Source organism: Aegilops tauschii, chromosome 7 (assembly GCF_002575655.3).
Source record: "Aegilops tauschii subsp. strangulata cultivar AL8/78 chromosome 7, Aet v6.0, whole genome shotgun sequence".
Taxonomy (NCBI): domain Eukaryota; kingdom Viridiplantae; phylum Streptophyta; class Magnoliopsida; order Poales; family Poaceae; genus Aegilops; species Aegilops tauschii.
In genome coordinates, this window is record NC_053041.3 from 530,508,672 (window position 1) to 530,536,354 (window position 27,683).

The 27,683-nt window shown below is 45.4% G+C and overlaps 2 protein-coding genes across 4 annotated transcripts; both read left to right on the forward strand.

The window, feature by feature from the left end:
- The first annotated feature begins 16,133 nt into the window (after positions 1-16,133).
- On the forward strand, positions 16,134-18,552 carry LOC109765163 (uncharacterized). Of its 2 annotated transcripts, XR_002233344.4 has the most exons (4): positions 16,134-16,315; positions 16,401-16,631; positions 16,991-17,525; positions 17,898-18,552. XR_002233344.4 is itself a non-coding variant. In XM_020323936.4 (3 exons), exons 1-3 carry the CDS (start codon positions 16,236-16,238, stop codon positions 17,175-17,177), a joined length of 498 nt encoding a protein of 165 aa, XP_020179525.1. In that variant the 5' UTR covers positions 16,134-16,235; the 3' UTR covers positions 17,178-18,552. The 2 variants fall into 2 exon arrangements, 1 of the variants encoding a protein (XP_020179525.1); XM_020323936.4 differs by having other exon boundaries at positions 16,991-18,552.
- Positions 18,553-19,226: 674 nt separating this feature from the next.
- LOC109765153 (protein NRT1/ PTR FAMILY 8.3) lies at positions 19,227-21,903 on the forward strand. Of its 2 annotated transcripts, none has more exons than XM_020323927.3 (5): positions 19,227-19,522; positions 19,668-19,767; positions 19,876-20,093; positions 20,334-20,896; positions 20,989-21,903. In XM_020323927.3, the coding sequence occupies exons 1-5, from the start codon at positions 19,469-19,471 to the stop codon at positions 21,812-21,814; spliced, it is 1,761 nt and encodes a 586-aa protein (XP_020179516.1). In that variant the 5' UTR covers positions 19,227-19,468; the 3' UTR covers positions 21,815-21,903. The 2 variants fall into 2 exon arrangements, with proteins under 2 accessions (XP_020179516.1, XP_040250461.1); XM_040394527.3 differs by having other exon boundaries at positions 19,245-19,522; positions 19,876-20,053.
- Positions 21,904-27,683: the final 5,780 nt, after the last annotated feature.

Consider the following 27,683-nt stretch of genomic DNA (forward strand, 5'->3'; position numbering starts at 1 on the left):
ATTCACTGTGATTATTCTTATATAAGCCCTTTATGTGGTGTCTCTCAGACGCCCGACTGTGGCATGCTTGTTATTTAAATTATTTATAAGCCCTTTATGTGGTGTCGCTCAGACGCCCGACTGTGGCATGCTTGTTATTTAAATTATTTATAAGCCCTTTATGTGGTGTCGCTCAGACGCCCGACTATGCCATGCTTGTTATTTAAATTATTTATAAGCCCTTTATGTGGTGTCGCTCAGACGCCCGACTGTGGCATGCTTGTTATTTAAATTATTTATAAGCCCTTTATGTGGCGTCGCTCAGACGCCCGACTGTGGCATGCTTGTTATTTAAATTATTTATAAGCCCTTTATGTGGTGTCGCTCAGACGCCCGACTGAAGCATGATTTATATTATTATCCTTTCGAGGCGTCGCTTCAGACACCCGATCGGTGCATTCTGTTTCTACTCCCGTATTGCATATTCAGGTGTTATATGAACAACCTGCATGCGTGCATCATGGATTTTGTTTATTTCGTGACTGACGTTATGATCATAGAATATTTCGGAGCATGATTATCCCTTGTTATATTATACCCGTACTCATAATGTTTGCGAGTACATTTAAAAGTACTCACTGGCTTGTCCCTGGCTATTGTCTTGGCCAGATTTCTTGCATGGAGAGGAGCGTTGCGATGACAGCCCCGGAACCTACGCAATGATGATAGTAGCCTCGCGAAGATAGGAGTTATCCTGGTCATCTGTTCTTGTGGGAAATGGAGTCCCATAGACGCAGATGAACAACAAACCGCTTCCGCCATCAACCACTAGAAAACCAGTTGTTGTACTCATAGGCCACAATGGTCTTGTACTACATATTATGTACTTTGCTTGGAATTTCTGTATCAAGTTGGTGCCTCATCAGCTAACAGTAATCCTGGAGCTGGTGAGCACAAGGGCCATTTTCTGGAAAATTAATATCCCGAAAACCGGTCCTGACATCTCTCTGGGAGGAGCGACCTCCCTTTTATAGGCGCAAGAGAAGGAGGCGAGAGGGCAGCGACGGGAGACGAAACGAAGAGACGGAGATGAAGCGAACAGCCAGCAGCCGAAGGGCTGCACCGTTCGCATTCGAACTCCACTTTCGCAAAAATCTTTTCAGCTTCCGTGTGACCTTTCGTATACCCGTAGTGCGTGGCAAAAATTTAGACATCAGCTCGGCTCATTCCCGCGGAGCGGAGCGGCGCGTCGTGACGAGGCGTGGCGTGGCGAGGCAGGCGGCGGAGGAGGAGCGCGCGTGGATGTCCCTCTTGTTCTCATGCTCATACAAAGTGGGGAAAGAACCTCCCTTATAAAGAGGTCCAACTCCCTCTAAACTAGCAATGTGGGACTAAACTTTAGTTCCACCTCTTGCCTTGCACGAATGGGCTGCGTGGGCCTCTAGGATTTATTAAGAATTTCTGAAACTGCTATTGGGCTAGGCCCAAAATAGACAAAATTCCAACAATCCCCCACCAGATCCCAGAGGCACACAAAAATTGCCTTTGGTTCCAAAACACTGTTTTATATACCGGTACTGCAGTGGAGACTGTTAAGTTGAACTTCCACCTAGAATTCTATGCTACACTAGTAAGCAACTTGAACACTGGACCGGGCCTTGAACTGCAAGTTTTTTGCGAATCTAGCTTCACATAAAGCCTTGACCGATACGTGGCTACCGTGGGTCTTCCCCGCGGGTGGAGCTTATGCGTCATACTCCGTGACCTTTCATGAGTTTACTAGAGAGAACCCTACTCTCACAGATTGCGACGTTTGACAATCAGACTCATATAGGTGTGTTCTTCAAAAGATGTTCTGCAGGATAACATCTCTGCTTAAATGAGCCACTTAGAACACATTAAGATATACATCAACCTGCCATGCAGATTAGGAGAGTATTGCATCAAATTGAGTGGTATTGTGAATAGTAAGGATATTCTCCTCTCAGTTGACTAACAGCTTGTCTTCCACATCTAATTCACGGGATCTCGGATCACAAAGAATAGGTGACCACTGTGAACAACTCATATTGTGGGTCTCATACCCATCTCCCTCGATGCATTATCTATCACATTACGTGATAGACCCTTAGTAAAAGGATCTGCCAGATTTTTAGACGTTTGGATATAATCCAATACAATAACTCCGGAGTTTTTCATTTTCCTGAAAGACTTTAACCTTCTCTGAACGTGTCTTAATGACTTCATGTTATCCTTTGAGCTGCTCACTTTCGTGATCACAGTTTGATTGTCGCAGTTCATAAGGATACCTGGTACAGGTTTCTCAACACCGGCAAGTCATTCAAGAGCCGACGAAGCCAATCTGCTTCGACCGTAGATGTATCTAGTGCTGTGAGTTCTGCTTCCATTGTTGACCTCGTTAAGATGGTTTGCTTGCAAGACTTCCAAGAAACAGCGCCACCTCCATGAGTGAATACATATCCGCTCGTGGCCTTTATCTCATCAGCATCTGAGATCCACTTTGAGTCACTATACCCTTCAAGCACCTTTGGGTGCCCAGTGTAGTGAATTCCATAATTTGTAGTGCCTTTCAAATAACGCAAAACTCTCTCTAGAGCTTTCCAATGCACATCTCCTAGTTTTGAGACAAACCGACTCAGTTTGCTAACAGAAAAAGAGATGTCAGGTCTTGTAGCACTTGCTAAGTACATAAGCGAGCCAATAATCTGAGAATATTTCAATTGATCTCTAGCAATTCTTCGATTCTTTCGAAGTAACACACTTGCATCATAAGGTGTTGGAGAGGGCTTGCAGTCACTATAGCCAAAGCGACTCAAGATCTTTTCCACATAGTGAGATTGAAGCAATGTAATCCCACCATCATCGTCTCTCAACAACTTGATGTTCAGAATGACATCAGCCACTCCTAAATCCTTCATCTCAAAACAGCGAGATAGGAAATTCTTGACCTCCTTAATAACATTCAGATTTGTTCCGAAAATCAGTATGCCATCAACATACAAGAAAAGGATAACTCCCTCGCCCCCACCATGGCGATAGTACACACATTTGTCAGCTTCGTTCACAACAAAGCCTGCAACTATTAAAGTTCTTTCAAACTTCTCATGCCACTGTTTGGGTGCTTGGTTGAGTCCATACAAAGACTTCAGCAACTTGCACACTTTTCCTTTCCTGACCATCTAGTACAAACCCATCTGGTTGTTCCATATAAATTTCCTTGTCCAACTCTCCATTTAGGAAAGCAGTCTTAACATCCATTTGATGAACGAGAAGACCATGCGAGGCAGCTAGTAAAAGTAGAACTCGAATAGTGGTCAGTCGAGCCACGGGTGAGTAAGTATCAAAGAAGTCTTCACCTTCCTTTTGGGTATAGCCCTTAGCCACGAGCCGAGCCTTATACTTTTCAATAGTACCATCAGGCCTAAGCTTCTTCTTGAATATCCATTTGCATCCTATAGGTTTGCACCCATAAGGACGATCGATTATCTCCTAAGTTTCATTCGCCAACATGGAATCCATCTCGCTACGAACTGCTTCCTTCCAATAGTCAGCATCTTCAGACGCATAGGCCTCTGAAATAGAACTGGGAGTCTCATCTATGAGATACACAAGAAAATCATCACCAAAGGACTTTGCAGTCCTCTGTCTCTTGCTCCTAGTAGGAACTTGATTGTTTTCCTCCACAGGACTTTCAAAGTGTTCCATCGAAATGGTAGGTTCGGTAATTGTAACTGGTTCCTGATTCGATGAACTAGGCATCTCCTGATTATATGAGGTAGCCATATCCTTCATGGGAAAGATATCTTCAAAGAAAGTCGCATCATTTGACTCCATGATCATACCGACATGCATGCCAGGTACCTCAGATTTTACAACCAAGAATCTATAGCCAATGCTCTGAAAAGCATATCCCAGGAAAACACAATCCACAGTCTTTGGTCCAAGCTTCCGCTTCTTTGGAATTGGAACATTGACTTTCGCCAAACAACCCCATGTTCGTAGATAAGAGAGTTTTAACCTTTTCTTCTCCCATTCCTCGAATGGAGTTATCTCTTTGTTCTTTGTGGGAACTCGGTTTAGTACATGACATGCCGTCAATATCGCCTCCCCCCACCATGCCTTGGAGAGACCCGATGTGTCTAACATGGCGTTAACCAAATCAGTTAGAGTACGTTTCTTTCTTTCGGCCACCCCATTTGACTGAGGTGAATAGGGAGGCATCCTCTCATGGATTATACCATGTTCCACACAAAAAGCATCAAATTCATTGGAAAAATATTCTCCACCACGGTCGGACCTAAGCCTCTTGATTTTTCGATCAAGTTGGTTTTCCACTTCAGCTTTATAGATCTTGAAAAAGTTCAAAGCCTCATCCTTAGATTTCAGAAGATCCACACGGCAGTATCTAGTGGAGTCATCAATTAACATCATGAAATATTTCTTTCCACCTTTTGTCAAAACACCATTCATTTCACATAGATCTGAATGTATGAGCTCTAGTGGTGCAAGATTTCTCGTTTCCGAAGTCGTGTGAGACTTACGAGGTTGCTTAGCTTGCACACACACTTGACACTTAGATCCCTTGACAGTGGTGAAACTAGGGATTAAGTTCAACTTCGCTAGTCGCGACATGCAACCAAAGTTAACATGACAAAGACGTGAATGCCACACATTTGATTCACTATTGTTGCAAATATGATTAACAACTTTATTGCAAACGTCTGATAAGGATAAACGAAACAGGCCTCCTGACTCATAACCTTTACCAACAAAGGTTCCATACTTGGATATTACAAATTTATTCGACTCAAAGACAAGCTTGTAGCCATCTCTACACAGAAGAGATCCGCTAACAAGATTTTTATTAACGGAGGGGACATAATGCACGTTCTTCAGCCGCACGATCTTCCCCGAAGTAAACTTCAGATCAACCGTGCCAACACCACGAACAGAAGCACTTGAATCGTTGCCCATCAGCACGGTTGAAGTCCCTGCGGTCTGATAAGACGAAAACATGGAAATATCACCGCATACATGCACATTAGCACCCGTGTCAATCAACCAATCAGGAGAATGACATACTGAAAGAATAGTGGGAAATATACCATACCCATCATCCTTCATGTCATAGTCTCCAATGACAACATTAGCGGTCTTGCCGCCTTTCCCAGGATGACGCTTGTTAGAGCAATTAGGGCAACTAGGAGCCCAATGATCAGGATCCCCACACACATGACAAGCACCTTTCTTCCTGTCATTCTTCTTCTTGAAGTTCGTGTGTTGCACAGTGATACGTCTCCAACGTATCTATAATTTTTGATTGCTCCATGCTATATTATCTACTGTTTTGGACATTATTGGGCTTTATTATTCACTTTTATATTATTTTTGGGACTAACCTATTAACCGGAGGCCCAGCCCAGAATTGTTGTTTTTTTGCCTATTTCAGAGTTTCGCAAAAAAGGAATATCAAACGGAGTCCAAACGGAATGAAACCTTCGGAACGTGATTTTTAGGAAGATTATGATCCAGGAGACTTGGACCCTACGTCAAGAAACAAAGGAGGAGGACACGAGGTAGGGGAGCGCGCCCACCCCCCCAGGGCGCGCCCCCCACCCTCGTGGGCCCCCTGTTGCTCCACCGACGTACTCCTTCCTCCAATATATACCTACGTACCCCCAAATGATCAGATACGGAGCCAAAAACCTAATTCCACCGTCACAACCTTCTGTACCCACGAGATCCCATCTTGGGGCCTGTTCCGGAGCTCCGCCGGAGGGGGCATCCATCACGGAGGGTTTCTACATCATCACCATAGCCTCTCCGATGAAGTGTGAGTAGTTTACCTCAGACCTTTGGGTCCATAGTTAGTAGCTAGATGGCTTCTTCTCTCTTTTTGGATCTCAATACAATGTTCTCCCCCTCTCTCGTGGAGATATATTCGATGTAATCTTCTTTTTGCGGTGTGTTTGTTGAGACCGATAAATTGTGGGTTTATGATCAAGATTATCTATGAACAATATTTGAATCTTCTCTGAATTCTTTTATGTATGATTGGTTATCTTTGCAAGTCTCTTCAAATTATCAGTTTGGTTTAGCCTACTAGATTGATCTTTCTTGCAATGGGAGAAGTGCTTAGCTTTGGGTTCAATCTTGCGGTGTCCTTTCCCAGTGACAGTAGGGGCAGCAAGGCACGGATTGTATTGTTGCCATCGAGGATAACAAGATGGGTTTTTTTTATCATATTGCATGAATTTATCCCTCTACATCATGTCATCTTGCTTAAGGCGTTACTCTGTTTTCATGAACTTAATACTCTAGATGCATGCTAGATAGCGGTCGATGAGTGGAGTAATAGTAGTAGATGCAGGCTGGAGTCGGAACACTTGTCTCGGACGTGATGCCTATATACATGATCATACCTAGATATTCTCATAACTATGCTCGATTCTGTCAATTGCTCAACAGTAATTCGTTCACCCACCGTAAAATACTTATGCTCTTGAGAGAAGCCACTAGTGAAACCTCCCCCGGGTCTATCTTCATCATTTTAATCTTCCAACACTTAGTTGTTTCCTTTGCGTTTTTACTTTGCTTTTATTTTACTTTGCATCTTTATCACAAAAATACCAAAAATATTATCCTATCATATCTATCAGATCTCACTCTCGTAAGTGACCGTGAAGGGATTGACAACCCCTTATCGCGTTGGTTACGAGGAGTTATTTGTTTTTTGTAGGTACGAGGGACTCGCGCGTAGCCTCCTACTGGATTGATACCTTGGTTCTCAAAAACTGAGGGAAATACTTACGCTACTTTGCTGCATCACCCTTTCCTCTTCAAGGGAAAACCAATGCAGTGCTCAAGAGGTAGCAAGAAGGATTTCTGGCGCCGTTGCCGGGGAGTCTACGCAAAAGTCAACATACCAAGTACCCATCACAATCCCTTATCTCCTGCATTACATTATTTGCCATTTGCCTCTCGTTTTCCTCTCCCCAACTTCACCCTTGTCGTTTTATTCGCCCTCTCTTTTCCGTTCGCCTCTTTTTCGTTTGCTTGACGTTATGGCTAGTCCTCTATCTTCTGCGTTGTCTCCCGAGAATGAAGTTCTAAATTTTAAACAAAGGGAGGGAGAAAATCTAAAAGACGCTTGGTATAGAATTTGCAATGCTCAAAATAGATCTACCAGGAAGCAACCTACTTCCGTTCTTCTCCGCAATTTTTATGTAGGTGCTAATCCTTGGTATAGATATATCCTTGATACCATTACCGGAGGGAATTTCTTGGGTAGCCATACTTTTGACTCTTATAATGCTATGATAGATTTGTTTGGCTCACCACCTCTTTTGGTTAATGGAACTATGTTAACTTTGGAGCATGTAATGCAAAGACTTGAAATTATTGAAAATAAGGTTGCTACTGTAGAGTTAATCGAAAATTTGGATAAAAAGATCCACAACCAAATTACCCAATATGGATCTAAGGTAGGAGTCACTTTGAAAAATATTAAGGAGAAGGAACCCATAGTTAATGAGAGAATAAATCAAGATTCCACTAGAATCGATAAACTTGAGGGTATCATTACCAACTTGGGAACCGCTTTTTCTTCCTAAAAAATACTCCAAGTCCTCCTACTAAAATTGCCAAGCTTATGTATGTTCCTAAAAATAAGGGTGAATCCTCTAATAAGGAAACTGCGGATCTCAAATCTATAAGTATTCATCCCAATCTTTTTGCCATCATTAAGGAACCATTTGCTACGAATAAATTTTTCGACCTTGTGCCTAAAAGTTTGATAATTACTAAAAAGAAAGAAATTCCTAAGGATGATAGATGTCTCATTGAAGAATTTCCTACCAAAGATGGCAATACCTAGATCTATCATTGCTTTTATGCCTAGCTAGGGGCGTTAAACGATAGCGCTTGTTGGGAGGCAACCCAATTTTATTTTTAGTTTTTTTGCTTTTGCTTTTGTTTAGGAATAAATATTTGGTCTAGCCTCTGGTTAGATGTGTTTTTATGTTTTAATTAGTGTTTGTGCCAAGTTAAACCTATAGGATCTTCTTGGATGGTAGTTATTTGATCTTGCTGTAATTTCCAGAAACTTTCTGTTCACAAAAAAAATTGTTAAAAATCACCAGAACGTGATAAAATAGTGATTCCAATTGCTGCTGATCAAAACAAATTTTCTAGATCTTCCTATTTTTGCTGATTTTTTGGAGTTCCAGAAGTTTGCGTTAGTTACAGATTACTACAGACTGTTCTGTTTTTCACAGATTCTGTTTTTCGTGTGTTGTTTGCTTATTTTGATGAATCTATGGCTAGTAAAATAGTTAATAAAACATAGATAAGTTGGAATACAGTAGGTTTAACACCAATATAAATAAAGAATGAGTTCATTACAGTACCTTGAAGTGGTCTTTTGTTTTCTTTCGCTAACGGAGCTCACGAGATTTCTGTTGAGTTTTGTGTTGTGAAGTTTTCAAGTTTTGGGTGAAAGATTTTGATGGATTATGGAACAAGGAGTGGCATGAACCTAAGCTTGGGGATGCCCATGGCACCCCCAAGATAATCTAAGGATACCATAAAGCCAAAGCTTGGGGATGCCTTGGGCATCCCCTCTTTCGTCTACTTCCATCGGAAACTTTACTTGCAGCTATATTTTTATTCACCACATGATATGTGTTTTGCTTGGAGCGTCTTGTATGATTTGAGTCTTTGCTTTTTAGTTTACCACAATCATCCTTGCTGTACACACCTTTTGAGAGAGCCATACATGATTTGGAATTTGTTAGAATACTCTATGTGCTTCGCTTATATCTTTTGAGTTATATAGTTTTGCTCTAGTACTTCACTTATATCTTTTAGAGCACGGTGGTGGATTTGTTTTATAGAAACTATTGATCTCTCATGCCTCACTTAGATTATTTTGAGAGTCTTAAATAGCCTGGTAATTTTCTTAAATAATCCTAATATGCTTGGTATTCAAGATTAATAAAAACTTTCTTATGAGTGTGTTGAATACTATGAAAAGTTTGATGCTTGATAATTGTTTTGAGATATAAAGATGATGATATTAGAGTCATGCTAGTTGAGTAGTTGTGAATTTGAGAAATACTTGTGTTAAAGTTTGTGATTCCCGTAGCATTCACGTATGGTGAACCGTTATGTGATGAAGTCGGAGCACGATTTATTTATTGATTGTCTTCCTTATGAGTGGCAGTCGGGAACGAGCGATGGTATTTTCCTACCAATCTATCCCCCTAGGAGCATGCCCGTAATACTTTGCTTTGATAACTTGTAGATTTTTGCAATAAGTATATGAGTTCTTTATGACTAATGTTGAGTCCATGGATTATACGCACTTTCTTCCTTCCACCATTGCTAGCCTCTCTAATACCGCGCACTTTTCGCCGGTATCATACACCCACCATATACCTTCCTCAAAACAGACACCATACCTACCTATCATGGTATTTCCATAGCCATTCCAATATATATTGCCATGCAACTTTCCACCGTTCCGTTTATTATGACACACTCCATCATTGTCATATTGCTTTGCATGATCATGTAGTTGACATCGTATTTGTGGCAAAGCCACCGTTCATAATTCTTTCATACATGTCACACTTGATTCGTTGCATATCCCGGTACACTGCCGGAGGCATTCATATAGAGTCATATTTTGTTCTAAGTATCGAGTTGTAATTGTTGAGTTATAAGAAAATAAAGGTGTGATGATCTTCATTTTTTAGAGCATTGTCCCAAGTGAGGTAAAGGATGATGGAGACTATGATTCCCCCACAAGTCGGGATGAGACTCCGGACGAAAAATAAAAAAAGAGAAAAGAGGCCATAAAAAGGGAGAAAAGGCCCAAATAAAAAAATGAGAGAAAAAGAGAGAAGGGACAATGTTACTATCCTTTTACCACACTTGTGCTTCAAAGTAGCACCATGATCTTCATGATAGAGAGTCTCTCATTTTGTCAATTTCATATACTAGTGGGAATTTTTCATTATAGAACTTGGCTTGTATATTCCAATGATGGGCTTCCTCAAAATGCCCTAGGTCTTCGTGAGCAAGCGAGTTGGATGCACACCCACTTAGTTTCTTTTGTTGAGCTTTCATATACGTATAGCTCTAGTGCATCCGTTGCATGGCAATCCCTACTCACTCACATCGATATCTATTGATGGGCATCTCCATAGCCCGTTGATACACCTAGTTGATGTGAGACAATCTTCTCCCTTTTTGTCTTCTCCACAACCACCTTTCTATTCCACATATAGTGCTATATCCATGGCTCACGCTCATGTATTGCGTGAAGATTGAAAAAGTTTGAAAATGTCAAAAGTATGAAACAATTGCTTGGCTTGTCATCGGGGTTGTGCATGATTTAAATACTTTGTGTGGTGAAGATAGAGCATAGCCAGACTATATGATTTTGTAGGGATAACTTTCTTTGGCCATGTTATTTTGAGAAGACATGATTGCTTTGTTAGTATGCTTGAACTATTATTATTTTTATGTCAATATTAAACTTTTGTCTTGAATCTTTCGGACCTGAATATTCATACCACAATTAAGAAGAATTACATTGAAATTATGCCAAGTAGCACTCCGCATCTAAAATTCTGTTTTTATCATTTACCTACTCGAGGACGAGCAGGAATTAAGCTTGGGGATGCCTGATACGTCTCCAACGTATCTATAATTTTTGATTGCTCCATGCTATATTATCTACTGTTTTGGACATTATTGGGCTTTATTATTCACTTTTATATTATTTTTGGGACTAACCTATTAACCGGAGGCCCAGCCCAGAATTGCTGTTTTTTTGCCTATTTCAGAGTTTCGCAGAAAAGGAATATCAAACGGAGTCCAAACGGAATGAAACCTTTGGAACGTGATTTTTAGGAAGATTATGATCCAGGAGACTTGGACCCTACGTCAAGAAACATAGGAGGAGACCAGGAGGTAGGGGGCGCGCCCACCCCCCAGGGCGCGCCCTCCACCCTTGTGGGCCCCCTGTTGCTCCACCGACGTACTCCTTCCTCCTATATATACCTACGTACCCCCAAACGATCAGATACGGAGCCAAAAACCTAATTCCACCGCCGCAACCTTCTGTACCCACGAGATCCCATCTTGGGGCCTGTTCCGGAGCTCCGCCGGAGGGGGCATCCATCACGGAGGGTTTCTACATCATCACCATAGCCTCTCCGATGAAGTGTGAGTAGTTTACCTCAGACCTTTGGGTCCATAGTTAGTAGCTAGATGGCTTCTTCTCTCTTTTTGGATCTCAATACAATGTTCTCCCCCTCTCTCGTGGAGATCTATTCGATGTAATCTTCTTTTTGCGGTGTGTTTGTTAAGACCGATGAATTGTGGGTTTATCATCAAGATTATCTATGAACAATATTTGAATCTTCTCTGAATTCTTTTATGTATGATTGGTTATCTTTGCAAGTCTCTTCGAATTATCAGTTTGGTTTGGCCTACTAGATTGATCTTTCTTGCAATGGGAGAAGTGCTTAGCTTTGGGTTCAATTTTGCGGTGTCCTTTCCCAGTGACAGTAGGGGCAGCAAGGCATGCATTGTATTGTTGCCATCGAGGATAACAAGATGGGGTTTTTATCATATTGCATGAATTTATCCCTCTACATCATGTCATCTTGCTTAAGGCATTACTCTATTTTCACAAACTTAATACTCTAGATGCATGCTGGATAGCGGTCGATGAGTGGAGTAATAGTAGTAGATGCAGGCAGGAGTCGGTCTACTTGTCTCGGACGTGATGCCTATATACATGATCATACCTAGATATTCTCATAACTATGCTCAATTCTGTCAATTACTCAACAGTAATTCGTTCACCCACGTAAAATACTAATGCTCTTGAGAGAAGCCACTAGTGAAACCTATGGCCCCGGGGTCTATCTTCATCATATTAATCTTCCAACACTTAGTTATTTCCTTTGCTTTTTTACTTTTCTTTTATTTTACTTTGCATCTTTATCACAAAAATACCAAAAATATTATCCTATCATATCTATCAGATCTCACTCTCGTAAGTGACCGTGAAGGGATTGAAAACCCCTTATCGCGTTGGTTGCGAGGAATTATTTGTTTTGTGTAGGTACGAGGGACTCGCGCGTAGCCTCCTACTGGATTGATACCTTGGTTCTCAAAAACTGAGGGAAATACTTACGCTACTTTGCTGCATCACCCTTTCCTCTTCAAGGGAAAACCAACGCGGTGCTCAAGAGGTAGCACACAACCTTGTTCTTCCCATCAAGCTTTGCTTTACCATCAAACTTGCCCTTGTTCTTGAACTTGTGGGGCTGGAAGTTCTTCTTCTGTACCAGATTGGCACTAGATCCTCCCTCAATACCTCGAGCACGTGTGTCCTTTGCTCTCGCCTTTTCTTCCACATCAAGAGTACCAATGAGATCCGGGACAGAAAACTCCTGTCTCTTATGCTTCAGTAAGGTAGCAAAGTTCCTCCATGAAGGAGGAAGCTTAGTGATAATACCTACGGCAACAAACTTGTCCGGTAGCATACAATTGAAGTGCTCAAGTTCTCTAGCAAATGACTGTATCTCATGAGCTTGCTCAACCACGGAGCACTCTTCAGTCATCCTGTAATCATAGAATTGCTCCATGATGTACAGCTGACTGCCAGCATCCGAGAGCCCAAACTTGGCCTCGAGTGCGTCCCACATATCTTTTCCATTATCAATTGACGCATAAGCATCAACTATGTTCTCAACAAGAACACTCAAGAGAGCAGCCTTAAACAGAGTATCCATTTTCTGAAAAGCTTGTGCCTGTTGAGCATCAAGCTCTCCTTCAGGTTTGCCAAGAGTGGCGTCATAGCAACTCATGGTTTGAAACCATAAGACTGCTCTCACGCGCCACCTCTTATAGTGGATACCCTCAAACATAGGAGGTTTCATGGAAGCAGCAAAACCACTCGGGGTAAATTGCCTATAATAAGGTTTTTGGATTGTTGGAAATATGAGCAATTTACCGAATGATTTTATTAACAGAAATACTAGATAAAGCATGACCGGAATAGTAGTGATAAAACAAGCCATGTGATTTGACAAAGAGAAGGTAAACAGCATCTTCATATATGAACTGTAACAAACATATCTAGAGCAGACAGTATAGCAAGTTGCATATATGAAATAGAGTCTAACATATCTAGGGCAAATACTAGAACAAGAAACTGTAGCAGGACCTCTAATAGAAAGGAGAAGAACACGTACGGGACAGCAGCAGCAGAAGCGCTGGACTTGGGGTTGGTGTCCTCGCCTGCCATGTCGTCGAGGAGGTCATGGACGTCGGGGAAGAAGTCATCGTCGGGGAAGTAGTCGTCGGCGACCGGATCGTCCGTGATGAAGCAGCCAGTAGTCGCGCTGAGCGCTCCCCAAAAACCTTATCACCCTTCTCCCGTACAGGACTCAAATGGTGCGGTTTCGGAGGCCTACTGTCCCGACGTGCGGTACACGCCGCAAGCCGGGATGAGGAAGACAGCAGCAGCTCAGAGATGGAACCGATGGCGAGGGAAGGAGTAGTTCTGGTGCGTCTCTCTGGGAGGAGCGACCTCCCTTTTATAGGCACAAGAGAAAGAGGCGAGAGGGCAGCGACGGGAGGCGAAACAAAGAGACGGAGATGAAGCGAACAGCCAGCAGCCGAAGGGCTGCATCGTTCGCATTCGAACTCCACTTTCGCAAAAAACTTTTCAGCTTTCGTGTGACCTTTCGTATACCCGTAGTGCGTGGAAAAAATTTAGACATCGGCTCGGCTCATTCCCGCAACCCGCGTGGCGTGGCGTGGCGTGGCGGGCGGCGGAGGAGGAGCGTGCGTGGATGTCCCTCTTGTTCTCATGCTCATACAAGTGGGGAAAGAACCTCCCTTCTAAAGAGGTCCAACTCCCTCTAAACTAGCAATGTGGAACTAAACTTTAGTTCCACCTCTTGCCTTGCATGAATGGGTTGCGTGGGCCTCTAGGATTTATTAAGAATTTCTGAAACTGCTATTGGGCTAGGCCCAAAATAGACAAAATTCCAGCAGTACTACAAAGAATTGATTCCAATCTGATTTTCATGTCCATCAGTCAACGATCATTCATGTTAGACAATAAATTAAAAGATTTGAAGTTAATGAGAGGGGTCGTACCATGGAGGCAGAGGAAGTCATGCATCTTTAGGTCCATGGTGGCTCCTTGTGATAGTGCTTCCCTTAATCCACTTTATGCTGGCTAAAACAATGATCAGGCTGATAATCACCTTCAGCAGGACTAGGGTTGTTCTCCTGGATAGTTTGCAGATCGTTTGTGTATGCATCATGTTCACATGGCTGACAGCTTGAACCAATTGGCATAAAGAAATTATGAATTTATTCATCTCTCTTCATCTTCATGTCTACACAAACACAATTAGAGAATAAATTTTTTTCTAATTAGTTTACCTTGTATGTAGTTCTACGATTACATTACAAGACACAAACTCATCTAATCCTAAAAAATAAACTAACCCTTATTCCTCTCTTGATCGCTGTCGGCCGGCCGGAAAGTGCCCGTGGATCTGCGCGACGGCGCTTGCCTGTGTCCTTCCCTTCTCGACGGTAGATGATCTACTAGGCGGCGGCAACAGCGGCGGCGGCGGCAGTGGCAGCGAGTAGGTATTTCCGATTGCACGAAGCCAGGAACTTGCAGATAGGAAACAAGCGACCATATGAAACTATCATGTACGTGCGACGTGCGTGAGCCTGTGGGTCCTTCTGTTTCACGGTGGGCTCCTTTGACCTGCTACCTGCTGCAATCACTACATGGGCTTTGACCTGCTGCCTTGTGGTATACATGGGCTACGGGAGGCACGGGGGGGGGGGGGGGTGAGAAAGGGGCAACGTGATCGTTGGGGGGGGGGTCGCCCCCCTCGTCCCCCTTGGAATCGTTCCTCACCCGCAGTCAGAACGGTAACAACGCAGACAGTGAGATCAGTGGCGGAGCTTCACCCAAATTGCTTGGCGGGCCAGCAGGGCCAAGCTGAAGAAAATTACTACTGGAATGTTATTCCATGGCGGCTAATAGTAGGTATACATCACAGAAATTTGCATGTGATGGGCGGGCCAGGGCACGGGTTGGCCCAGCCATAGCTCCGCCACTGGATGAGACTGGAGAAGAATCCGAAGGTTGTAAGCCGGCGGACATTTCCCCTTCCCACACAGTCGTAAAGGTCGAGCATCGCGACAATTGTGGCTGAAGTAGAAACCGACGAGTGTGTACGGCCTCTCGTTGCACGCGGCTGTCCGGTTCAGGAGCATTTGCTCGGGCCCTTTGCCAGCCGAGCACGAGAAGTTTACGTGCCAACAAAAGCACGAAATGCACAACAACAAAGCGGAAAGCAACGACGCGTACCTTCGTCGATAGCAGCAATGTCGGATGTAAGGGGCGAAGACTTGTCGACGGCGAGCAGCGGCGCTTGATTCGGTGGCGATGATGCGCCACCAACCAACTGGATACCACCGCGCTCCAGAAGATGGAAGCGGAGAGAAAGGGGGATGAAGAGAAGTGGGACTGGTGGAAGGAACGATGAAGCCCACGACACACCCTAGCTAGCTTCAAGATTCGTGCGCGCAAAACTACGGTGATTAGAGCGTTCGCTGACATGTGTCAAATATCTTACGGCAAAAATGCACGGCGAGTCAAAGCTCTCACAAAAACAATCCAAAACCATCTCGGATCATCATCAGTAGGAATTATTGGCGTCCTCCCAAAAAGGGATAAACCATTAAGCATCGACAGAGCCAGCACGGAGAGTGGCACGGAGAGTGGCGTTACTGAAAGCGGTGGCATCTGAACATGTTATCCTGGCCGTAGGTACATGTATAGGGATCTGGTCCAGTGGAACCATTCGACATAATACGGGAGTAAGAATTTCGATTCGTCTGACGCTATACACAGGTGAACAGTGATGTACGGCAGCCCACGGGCTACGGTGACGAGCCGAGCCGTGGCTCGCCTCCGCCACCAAAAGCCGGGCGTGGGATCAGAATCGTATGTTCGCCGTCACGTGCAAACACATCGCCGTCAAGGATCAGTGAATGTTGACCGACCGGTGGATGAAGTGTGGGGCACCCAAACTATCTTGGCCCCGCACTAGTAAGTTAAGCCTTTCTCCCCTCCCCCCAACCTCCCTACCTCGACGGCGGAAGGTGAAACCATGGCGGCGGCGAATGGTACGGCGGAATTTGCAGGCCTACGCCACAACGGGATCAAATTTCTGCTAGATCCAGTAGACAGGTAATGTCTGAACTGTATAAATCTGTTGATTCAATCCAGACACGCCCAAGCACAAATACATTTTGCCTAGTATTCGATTTCTTAGATTGCCGCTGAGAGAGGTCACAGCCGGCGATGGGCACCCAGATCCATTAGTTTTGATGGCTGTTGGGCCGACGGCACCGGCAAGAGCCGACTCGTCGTGCGCGGTTACGGTGGGAGAACTCGGCGGCACTGCTGGGCAGAGCAATTCCGCCCAGAAAAGGAAGCAGTCTCCAACTCAGTCCGTCGAGTCCACCGGGATGGTCAACCTAGATGCACCAGACTGGACCAGAAGGTATACATAACAATGAGTGTTTTTTCCTCTGAATTCATGGTTTTGATTTTATTATTGCCTAAGTTTGTGTCCAGTGGGCATGAGTACTGCTGTCAACAAGCTGATCCTATGATTCTTGTAATAAACCATGCATGCAATTAGCATATACTATAATGCTTTCCGGTCAGACCATGCCAACCATGCGCGGAATTAGAATACTTAGTCTTCTATGGGCATAGCATGTCATCCATATGTAAATCAAAACAAAAAAAACACGGCATCACTGTCGTATGAAAAATGATTTCATCATCTCAGAGACTGTTATTTTGAATTAAAAAAAAGGTCAGTGACTGCTCCTTGATTTGTTGAATTTACCACAGATTCCAGTACAGAGAGTTCAGTGCAGATGTTGAGCAGCCAGATCCATTGGTTTCGATGGTTGTTGGGCCATCGGCATTGACATGCGCCGAGTCATCGTGCACGATTGTGCTTGGACAACTCGGCGGCACTGCTGAACAGAGCAATTCTGCCGGCAAGAGGAAGGAATCTTTCATTTCATATACATGACACAGAGAAAAAAATCATTTTGCAGGGGAAACCTGAACAGCAGAATAGCCGGTCTTGTCGGTGTGAGTATCCTGCAATTATCAAATTGCTTAGATCTGCGGACAATGGATGGTACATTGCTGAGCACCGCTCCAGCCACAACCATGCATGTCTCTAACCTGTGGTGAAAAAGTTCATTTGCCATCGCACAAGCACCTAGATGTGTACACGAAGGATTTGGTGAAGCAGCTAAGGGTGAACAATGTGAACCTAAACAAGGTGGCACACGCGGCAAGAGGAAGGAGTCTCCGACACAGCCCGTGGAATCCACCGGGAAATGAACCCAGAGGCTCCTAGCTGGACTAGGAGGTGAGATTGACTCTGCAATTTACTTGCCTATGTCATTTTACGTGATGTCTGAATTTGTGCTCACTAGGGTCAATTGGTAGCCCCTTAGAACCCCGTGTCTCGGCAAAAAATTAATTATGTCACTTATAGCTAATTCCTAGTGAGGTTTTAAATGCTAAACCGTGTGACACAGGTATCTTGGTCTATTTCGTTGGTAAAAAATTATTAGACAAAATCATGGAATTGGGTGCCCTGTTTGTCTCACAAAGCATGGTCTGTTCTGTGGTGGGTTGTGTCACTGATCAGTAAAATGGGGTTTTACCATGATAAACAAAAGGTGTTGCTATAAATTAAGATATCGTGTGCAAAACTTGGGATATTTTTCTCTTGCAGGTTGAGAGTTGGCTGTGCACCTGCTGACAGAAAACCATGCCCTGGGGGAGTTACTCCATTGGAAGAAACAATCAGGAACGCTGATAAATCATCAGACAGTGTGGTCACGCCAGAAATTGGAATGAGTTTTGACTCTCAGGAAAGTGTATGATTTCTGCAACCTTTAATTATTTGTGGGAGCTCAAATTTGGTAACTGGGATGCACTTGCTGGACTGTCTACTCCGGTGCCGGGCGATCATGCTTCAGCGGGAAGAAGGCACTGTATGAATGACTGAGTAAAAGGACAAAGTTCTAAAGCATTTGAAAATTGCCAGGACATGGGAAGACTACCTGCCCTGATAGGTATGCCAAAACAGCCTCGCAAACCTGCAACCTGCAAGAATTGTGGCATCGCCGTACACCGTCGCACTTCGTGCACCAGGCTGCTGGGTGCTGCTGCTTCTTAATTACTTTGAGAAACATGTATGACAACTCTGAATTTTAAGTTTCGAGGATTTTCTAGTGTGCGATTTCTGCATGGACCCCCACGCTTGTTCCTCCCAGAGTGTAAACTAGCTGTATTTGTAACTATGCTGAAATGTGTGGATTTATAATATTTGGTTTATGTACCTTTTAAGTCGTTTGAGATAAATGTGATTTTTTTTCCAATTTGCACCTACTGATGTCCGGATGACAAATAATATTTCAAGTTGTCACTGAGCATGCATGACTGAAAACTGTCCGGGATGCTGTCCCTGTGCGTCACGGAAATTGGCTTGGATGCTGCCCCTGAGCGTGACTAAAACTCGTTTGTGGGTGCTAGTTTGTTGTTGGCAGTCTACATCTACAGTCAGCTACTCCACGACACGTGCCTGCGTTTTGTCTACCACTGGATCGCTCGTGTGCACCAAATGTATCCGAAATGGTAAGCTGCTGGCAAGCAAGCCTGTGAGGCTGAGGCAGGGTGGACGATCAAGCCAGGACGGCTCAGGTATGCCCAGAAAAATGGCTGATCCATCCGACCTCCTCCTCTACCGGTGCCGCAGTTGCTGGGTCGCATAATAAATGAGGCCGGCCCATCTTGAAATACATCTACAATACGCAACATTCTACCGACCAGAATATGGGTAAACACGAGGATCCCAAGAACAGCTGGCGGATGAGATAACGGGCTCAGCTCTGCTCATGATCAGAAACGAATTTTCCCAGAGCACGCCCATACTTGAGTGCTAAATCTAGTGGATGCGGTGCCCCATCGCTACGAAAAGACCGGTAGGGACAGTCACGAGATAATATTCTTCTATCTATCTTTTCATTTGCGATTTGCGGCCTGATGCTTTTGGTTGGCGGTTGCCCCGTCCACATTTCACATGTCCCGTTCCTGTCGCTCTCAGTCTCAGCAAAGGGCTCAATCACTGTCCGCCTCGGCTAAGGCAGCCTTGCAACCTCGCATCTGCAGCCACTCTAATTGCCAGGATGCGTCCGTCAGGACGGCTACTCCTACAAGATTACCCTAATCTCCACCCACTGCACTGCCGCCAAGTGAAGCATTGGACGAGGGAGAGGCGTACGCTCCCAAGCTCCTCTCTCCATGGCCTCCTCCGGCGGGCACACGGTGCCCCTGCTCGCCCGACTTCCAGCCGAGGTCTCGTCGTCTCCCTCGCCTCTGCCGCCCCCGTGAAAATTCCTTTTCTCTCTGCTGGTTCAATTGGTTTCTCTGCATATGATTTTAACCAATGGCATGGATGATGATGGCTCGCTATTAATTCTGGTGGGGATTGCCGTCGCAGGCGGCGGAGGCGTACACCACCGACGGGACCCTTGACTTCGACGGGAACCCGGCGCTCAAGAATCGCACGGGCGGATGGCGCGCGTGCCGCGCAGTTCTCGGTAATTTATTTCTTCTTCATCTGTTCTTGGGAGTACTACTCGACCGGCTGATTAATTTAGTTTTACTCGACCGGCTGCACCTTGGAACGACGGTTTTCCTTCATGCAGGAACCGAGTTCTGCTACTGCCTAGCGTTCTACGGCATCTCCTACAACCTCGTCACGTACCTCACCGGCGTCCTGGGCCAGAGCAACGTCGCCGCGGCGAGGAACGTGTCCACCTGGCAGGCCACCTGCTTCCTCATGCCCCTCGGCGGCGCCGTCGTCGCCGACTCCTACTGCGGAAGGTACCGCACCATGGTCGTCTCCTGCTTCATCGGCGTCGCAGTACGTTACCAAATCCTCCTCCCGGCCACTCTGCAGTGCACTGCAATCAATAATCACTCTGCGCACAGTCTGCACCTCTATGTCATGTCCCAATGGAGCAATCAAGAATAGCACTTCAATTAATTACGATACTCTGCAGTCTACAACTCTACATCATGCCTGGAGCACTTCAATTAATTGAGAAAATTCAGACAGCATTATGGAAGATCGTTAGAATTTGGTGTCTCTGTTTTTGGGCAGGGCATGCTCACGACAGCATTCTCGGCGTACCTCCCGCTGCTCGTCGAGAACGGCGTGTCGTTCAGAGGCCTCACCTCGTCCAACATGGTGTCGGTTCAGGAGTTCGTCTTGTTTCTCGGCCTCTACATGATTGCCGTCGGGCTGGGCGGACTCCGGCCGTGCCTGATGTCCTTCGGCGCCGACCAGTTCGACGACGGCGATCCATCGGAGCGCGTGACGAAGGGTTCCTTCTTCAACTGGTACGTGTTCAACATGAGCTGCGCGTCGCTGATATCCAGCACCGCAATCGTGTGGGTGCAGGATCATTACGGCTGGGCGCTGGGCCTGACCGTCCCGGCTGTCGTCCTGGCCGTCGGGCTTTCTTGCCTGGTCGCGGCGTCACGAACGTACAGGTTTCAACGAACTCGCGGCAGCCCGCTCACCAGAGTGTGCCAGGTCGTGGTTGCTGCCGTGAGAAAGTGCGGCGTCGAGCTGCCGGCCGACAGCTCTCTGCTCTACGACATGCCGGAAGACGACCTCGCAATGAAGGGTGTTGAGAGGATCGCACACACCACTGATCTCCGGTCAGTTACTACAATTCTCCTCGTAGCTGCTTGCAGCTAGCTTGGTTCAATTCACCACTCACTCAAGATGGATCTGTTGCTTCCTTGATCAGATTCTTCGATAAGGCCGCCATTGTCGTGGCTTCGGACAAGGATGTGGAGGCGGCAGCCGTGCCGGTGCCGCGCAGCCCGTGGAGGCTCTGCGTCGTGACGCAGGTCGAGGAGCTCAAGATTCTCGTGCGGATGCTGCCGCTCTGGGCGACCGTCGTCTTCTTCTATGCCGTGTCGGTGCAGATCTCGTCGACATTCGTCGAGCAAGGCAGGGCGATGAACGCTACCGTCGGCTCCGTGCACGTCCCGCCCGCGTCCATGTCCACCTTCGATATACTCACCATCATCCTCCTGGTCCCTCTCTACGACCGGGTCTTCGTTCCGGCGGCGAGAAGGCTCACCGGGAGGGAGAAGGGTATCTCGGAGCTGCAGAGGATCGGCGCCGGCCTCACCATGCCCGTGCTCGCCATGGCCGCCGCGGCGCTTCTCGAGACGGTGCGCCTCCGCGCGGCGAAGGCGGCGGGCCTGGCGCCATGCTCGACGAGCGTGCTGTGGCAGGCGCCGCAGTACGTGCTTGTGGGCGTGGGCGAGGTGCTCACCACCATCGGGCAGCTCGACTTCTTCTACGGCCAGGCGCCGGCCGCGATGAAGACCGTGTGCACGGCGCTCGCGCTTCTCGCAGTAGCGGCCGGCGGCTACCTGAGCTCAGTCCTACTGACAGCCGTGCAGTGGGCGACGACGACTGGCGGCGCGCCGGGGTGGATCCCCGACGACCTGAACGAGGGTCATCTGGATCGCTTCTTCTGGATGATGTCCGGGCTTGGTTGCCTGAATCTGATAGCGTTCGCGAGCTGCGCCATGAGGTACAAATCCAGGAAGGGTTGCTGATTTTTGAGTTGCTTTTCCGTGGGTAGATTTTTTTTTTCCAGCCCAAGATAAAGCACGATTCATGAGCAATAGAGAAATGCCTGCAAAAAGATCTGCCATTGCAATAGTGAACCATTTCGGGCGTGTTTGGCAGCCGTTCAGGTGCAGCCTGGCTAATCGGAGGCTGGGTGAGAAAATACAAGGTAAAAACTAACGTCTGTAAATTATTTGGTTGCCCGCATTCAGGCGAGCATTCCTGCCAGCCCCGTGGCGAACTGGTTGCTAGCGTCACGGCCACAGAGAAAGTCCATGTGGAGGAGCGTTAAGGCAGAGGATGGGGAGGAGAAATGCAGTGCGTGTCGGATCATGGAAACTGTGGGTGACGGTGGTCGTGGCGCCGCGTCCAACACGACATGCACGGAGTCGTGCGCGAGCGACCCCATTGGCGACGTGGCGAACTAGTTGCTAGCCTCGTCGTCGCAGAGAAATTCCGCACATAGACAGTGGACACAGGAGGAGAAATGCAGTGCTTGCGCCATGGCACGGTCAGTGCAGTAGGACGAGAGAGAGGAGGCCAAGATGAACGACGCCGGAGAAGACTCCAGTGTAGTAGGATGCGGGCAAGGAGGTCAAGAAGAACGGCGCCAGCGTCGAAATGAATGAACAAGAGGGCTCTGAGACACAGGACAGGGGAGAAGAAATAGAGTGTGCGCGTAATTGCGGCGTCTGTGCAGTAGGATCGGCGAAACAGAAAACTTGCAACACGAATATCGCGAGGAACTGCGAGATTAGGCTATTGACCAAACAAAATTTCAAACGGTCGATTGTGCACGACGAATCTAACCAAGTTCGTCCAAAATAGCTTCAAATGTGAATACAAAATTGAGCATTTATGGCTGACGAAACTACGAACGGATCGCCTGAATAGAACCATAATATCAATGTGCATCTTTTTCGTGTACGAGATCTTATCTTTAATCGAAGCACCATTGTGTTGATCAGAGGGGAGAAGGAAGAAAGGATATTAGGAAAAGGTTAGTGGAGATAGAAGAAGCATGTACAAAACTCGCATCCCTCCACACTCCTCTCGTGCAAGGGGACCACTCATGTGCGCTCGTTGTGCATCGCTCGGGTCTGGCTCTGAAGAAACTGTCGATTCGAGCGTAGCTTGCGACCTGACTCGAAGGTGCTTTCAACTTCATGGGATACATGCCCAATAATCTCTACTTCTAATGAACGAGTTGGTTGAATAGTATCCTGGTTTATTTTCGTCTCACCTCCCACCACCCCTCCCATGCTAAAACCGAATCGCGTCTGATACTCCTTCCATTTTTTCGTAATGTATTTATGTGAAAAAATCAGTTTATTTTCGTCTCACCTCCCACCACCCCTTCCATGCTAAAACCGAATCGCGTCTGATACTTCTTCCATTTATTCGTAATGTATTTATGTGAAAAATCGATTATGATTAATCTCTAATCATTCTCTAAAAAATCAAATCTAAATTAATCAACTATACCATAAGTTCCTCAATCACATTAATTAATATTTCCATACTTGTCAAAAAATACAATAATTAACGTTACCATACATTGCCCAAAAAACCAAGTACATGCCCTCCCAGGGCTCACCGCCGCCGCGACTGCCCTCCTCCCCTCGACCCGCCTGCCACGCGACGTCATGGCGCCTCTGCATCCTCGACGAGCTCCTCCTCCTCATGCCCCAGTCCTGCATGCAACTCCAAGGACCACACCGGTCTCGTCGTCGCCGTACTCCGATGCGCCTCGTTCTAATCAACATCGGGGCCTCCGCTGCGTCCAGTCTCGTGGCGGCGCACTGTCGTCGAGGCCATGGCCGGTACCGCGACCACATCAGCCTTCGTCTTACTCCAGGTCATCGTCCTCGTCGACTTCACCTTCACCATGGTGCTGGCGTCCTCCTCATAGGATTCCTGCATCGGAGCTGGCAAGCAGCAAGCTACCAGGCGAGCATGGGGAACTACCTGATAGCAGCAGCGGCCGTTGAGAGCCACGTGAAGCAACAGCTAAGGCGGGATAGCCACATCCTCCTCCAGATCCCATCTCTTTTTTCCTCACCTGACGCCCAAGCGCCACCATCCGCGTTGGACCTCCGTCGTCCGCTAGCATCCTCGTGGTATTGAAGATCCTCCGCATGATGTACTCTCCATCTCTCACCTCTTTTGGGTGGCGATGGCTGTAGATCGAGGGCAACGGGGGCGGGACCTAGGCCAGCACCGGCGGCGACCCAGGTATTTTTCATGTAGATTCAAAGTAAAATTAGCTGTCTTGATCAGATTTTTTTAGAAAACTAATTAGGCACACTTTCTACTCGAAGCGGTTGGAGCACGGGCATTGCAAGTAATTAGCCCGTCCATGGCTGCCATTAGCGAGGTCTGGCAGAAGGCCAAGTACTCCTATTGTAATTTGTAATTGGTGCACACAAGATGACGATAATGGCCACCAACGACACAAGCACATCAGGTGGCCAGCAGCCTGACTCGTGGGTGTTGGCGGCTAATCTATCAGATCTGTGAATATATTGCATTTTGATAAATACTGCCATACACATCTATGGTTGTGTGCTTGCCTCCTTCAATCAAATGGAACCAAAGTTTGCATTGTGGCGGCCGACATATGAAATCCTAAGATAACCATAGTTGTGGAAGTCCTATTTTTTTTATCCGGCGATGCTGTATAGAAAAGCTACAGGAGCAAAATCCTCAGCTTCTCACGTAATTTTATAATCTAACAATTCCAACTTGTTGCATGCATCAGGTAATCTGCCACTGAAGCCTCTATGCATCTTTGTTTGCCATTTTATTTGTTCCATTGGAGTTATGCCGCTATCCATGCATACATGTAGCTATCTTTTTCTTGTCTTCCATCTATGGTTATAAAGGTTTGGTCTGAAGGCGTTGAAGGAGTCCCATGTACACATGCACAATGCTGACATATACGCATGTTCCTTTTAAACACTTGCATGTTCATCTGCTATTATTCATCTGAAGATGATGATGTAACATGTACTACCTCTAATTTTGCTTCACTTTCACTGAATTATTGAAAACTAAGCACTGACATTCTTTGTAAATCGATATAGTGTTCTCCTAAGATGATGAGGTTGTGAATCTGAAAATTTTGACTCCTCAGACGCGAAACCGCATTTATGGGAAGCCATCAGATACCCGAAGCCAAGAATCCTAGGGTTTTCTCCTTGAAATGCAAAAAATATGGGTTAGCGTTTAATCTACCATGTTCATTGTATTTGTGTGTCTAATCTGCTGTCTTCCCTAGATAGTTTGCTTGAAATATTAGCAGCACATTTATTCTCAAGATTCTTAATGACATGGTTGTGCTGTTTGTCAAACAAGCAATATTCCAGTGCCTCGAGCACACAAAAAATGGTAAAATGCGGTCAAGGGGCTGTTCGTCTCCTGGTAAGCTTGCAAAAACCCAAAGGACCCACATTTTATCCATTTTACCATCTCTGTGCAGTTTGACATGATCCACTGATTTATCATATATATTTTTCTAAGTGATGTACTGCACAGTTCATTGTTAGTCTGAAATTCTGAATACTTTAGCACCTACATCAGAGATGTTCATCATGCACATTCTTGACCCTGCACACATGTGGGTCCAGTGTGAATGCCCATCCTATAGCGCCTTCCAACTTTAAACTCCATCTGGATATAGCTACACTCTTATTTGATTCATAGTTACGTGGAATGGTTGCAGATAGAAGGTCTCATTTGTGGTGTTCTGGAATTATAGGTATGTAGATCATTGTGTCCATGGTTCTTTTGAGTGAGCACTTACCTGCTGAGAATACAATATGATTTCTTGTGGATTTAGGTGAAACTTATGTATGTACCTGTGTGTTATTGTAGTATATTGTAGCACTTATCTACTAGAAAAACATGTTCTTGTTGAGTTGCTTCTTTGGCAGGTGTGTCTTTTTAATAGATTTTTTGTCAAATTTTGTTGTGAACATTAATATTTTAGAGGTGTATCATTCATATTGGCTAGCTAGCAAAGCATCTGATTTGTTATTTTCTTGTCATTTGTGGGGCAACTCTTATGACTGTCTCCAGCAGTACAAGGATAAACGTACATAGGTGGTATTCGTTAGTCTTTATGTTCCATGTAGGTAATTGATGGTGTACATCTCCTGTTGCAAAGAAAAAATTTAAAGGGTGGCTCCATTGACAATGGCACTTCAAGTATACATCTCTTGTTGTCAAGGAAAAATTAAAAGGATGGAATACTCGATACCTCTACAACACCGGGATGACAATGGCACTTCGCTGATCTTTAAGGTTCGTCTTCACGTTTTATTTTTTTAATGGAATTTTGATGCCAATTCTGTAGGAAATGTCTTTATGAGTACAGAGACATTACAAAAAAAATACATGTAAAGTCCATCATGGAACAATGGATGTGAATGGGATTTCAGTAGAATGTTTTTACTGAGATGGAATTGCGTGTTCTTGACCACTCCATTTTTAATATAAATTGTATTCCATTTTGATTAATTGACTGTGCCTTGCAATCTGGGAGATATATTCTTCCCATTTATGCATAGAGAAAAACAAAGTATTGATTAAGTTATGTATAACTTGTGTCTTGCAAACTGGAAATGGAAACTAACAATCATTGTTTGTTTTCTGACTCGAAATGCAGAATGTGAAATCTTGCTACCATCTAGGTGAAATGTCTCGGAAGTACTGTCCAACAGCTCGAGATCTTGGTCAACAGGGAGGAGCCCCGCCGCGGCATGACGTCCTATGTCAGCGCTTATAGCTACGACATGATTACATAATATCTTTTCTTATAGGAAGCATCAGATAAAAGTCAGTGCACATTTCATCATTCCATTCTACCTAGCTTCTGATTTCTATTATCAGAAAGACATTGTTTGTTATTACAGGAAACATCTATAAATAGAAGATTGACCAGAAAATATTGAATCCCCGATGCATACTAACTACAGTACTAAAACTACCTATTTTATGCATGATAACATCTGGGCTGCTCCAGAAAATAACACTTAAAAAGGTAAAATAACAAAAAATAAGAGTTCCATTCTGAATTCTGAAAGAATCCTGCAAAGTATGTAGTAAATTGCTTCCTCTATGATCTGATGAAACATTGGGATCATACTAAAAAACCTTGGGCTCACCTCCCACGTTGTGTGTTACGTCTGTTCAATTACGTCTTAAAATAAACTCTGGATAGGGTTGGGGTTGGTCTATTGAGTTACGTTTGAGCAAAATAATTTCTCTACTTTAGAAAATAAAAAATTGCATTTCATTAGAGATGGTTGAGCGGTTCTTTTTTTCCATTGAGCTGTGCGATTTTTTTGTTAGGATAGAAGGGTAAATACATTGATTTCTTTAAGAGATAATAAGTACATTACAATGTGGAAATAGTTTAACAGACATCAGATCTACCTTCTTGGCTTGGGGGGGGTGTCACGGGCGACGCACTCCTCCTCCCCCTTGATGGCGGTGGCGAATCAGCCCAAAACACGGGCGGAGAGTATTAAGGCAGAAAGCGGGCCGGTTGGCAGGGCGACTCCTTCTTGGCGGTCTGTGTGGAAGTACGGTGTGAAGAAGAGAGGGTGCCATGTCGAAGGTGAGGTGGACATCATCCGGTTTTAAAGGAGAGGGCTCTAGCGAGAAATGTCCTGCTATGGCGTGAAACCGAGAGGGAAGGGGAGGGTTCGACACGAGAAAGGAAGGATGCATCATGGGGTGGGGGTTTTGTGTTGGGCCCGCCAGTTGAAGATAACATGGCGGATAGTCTGGACAATCACATATCTCTCTCACATGGTCTGGCTTTCGGGGTGCCCAGACTGTCTAGACCGT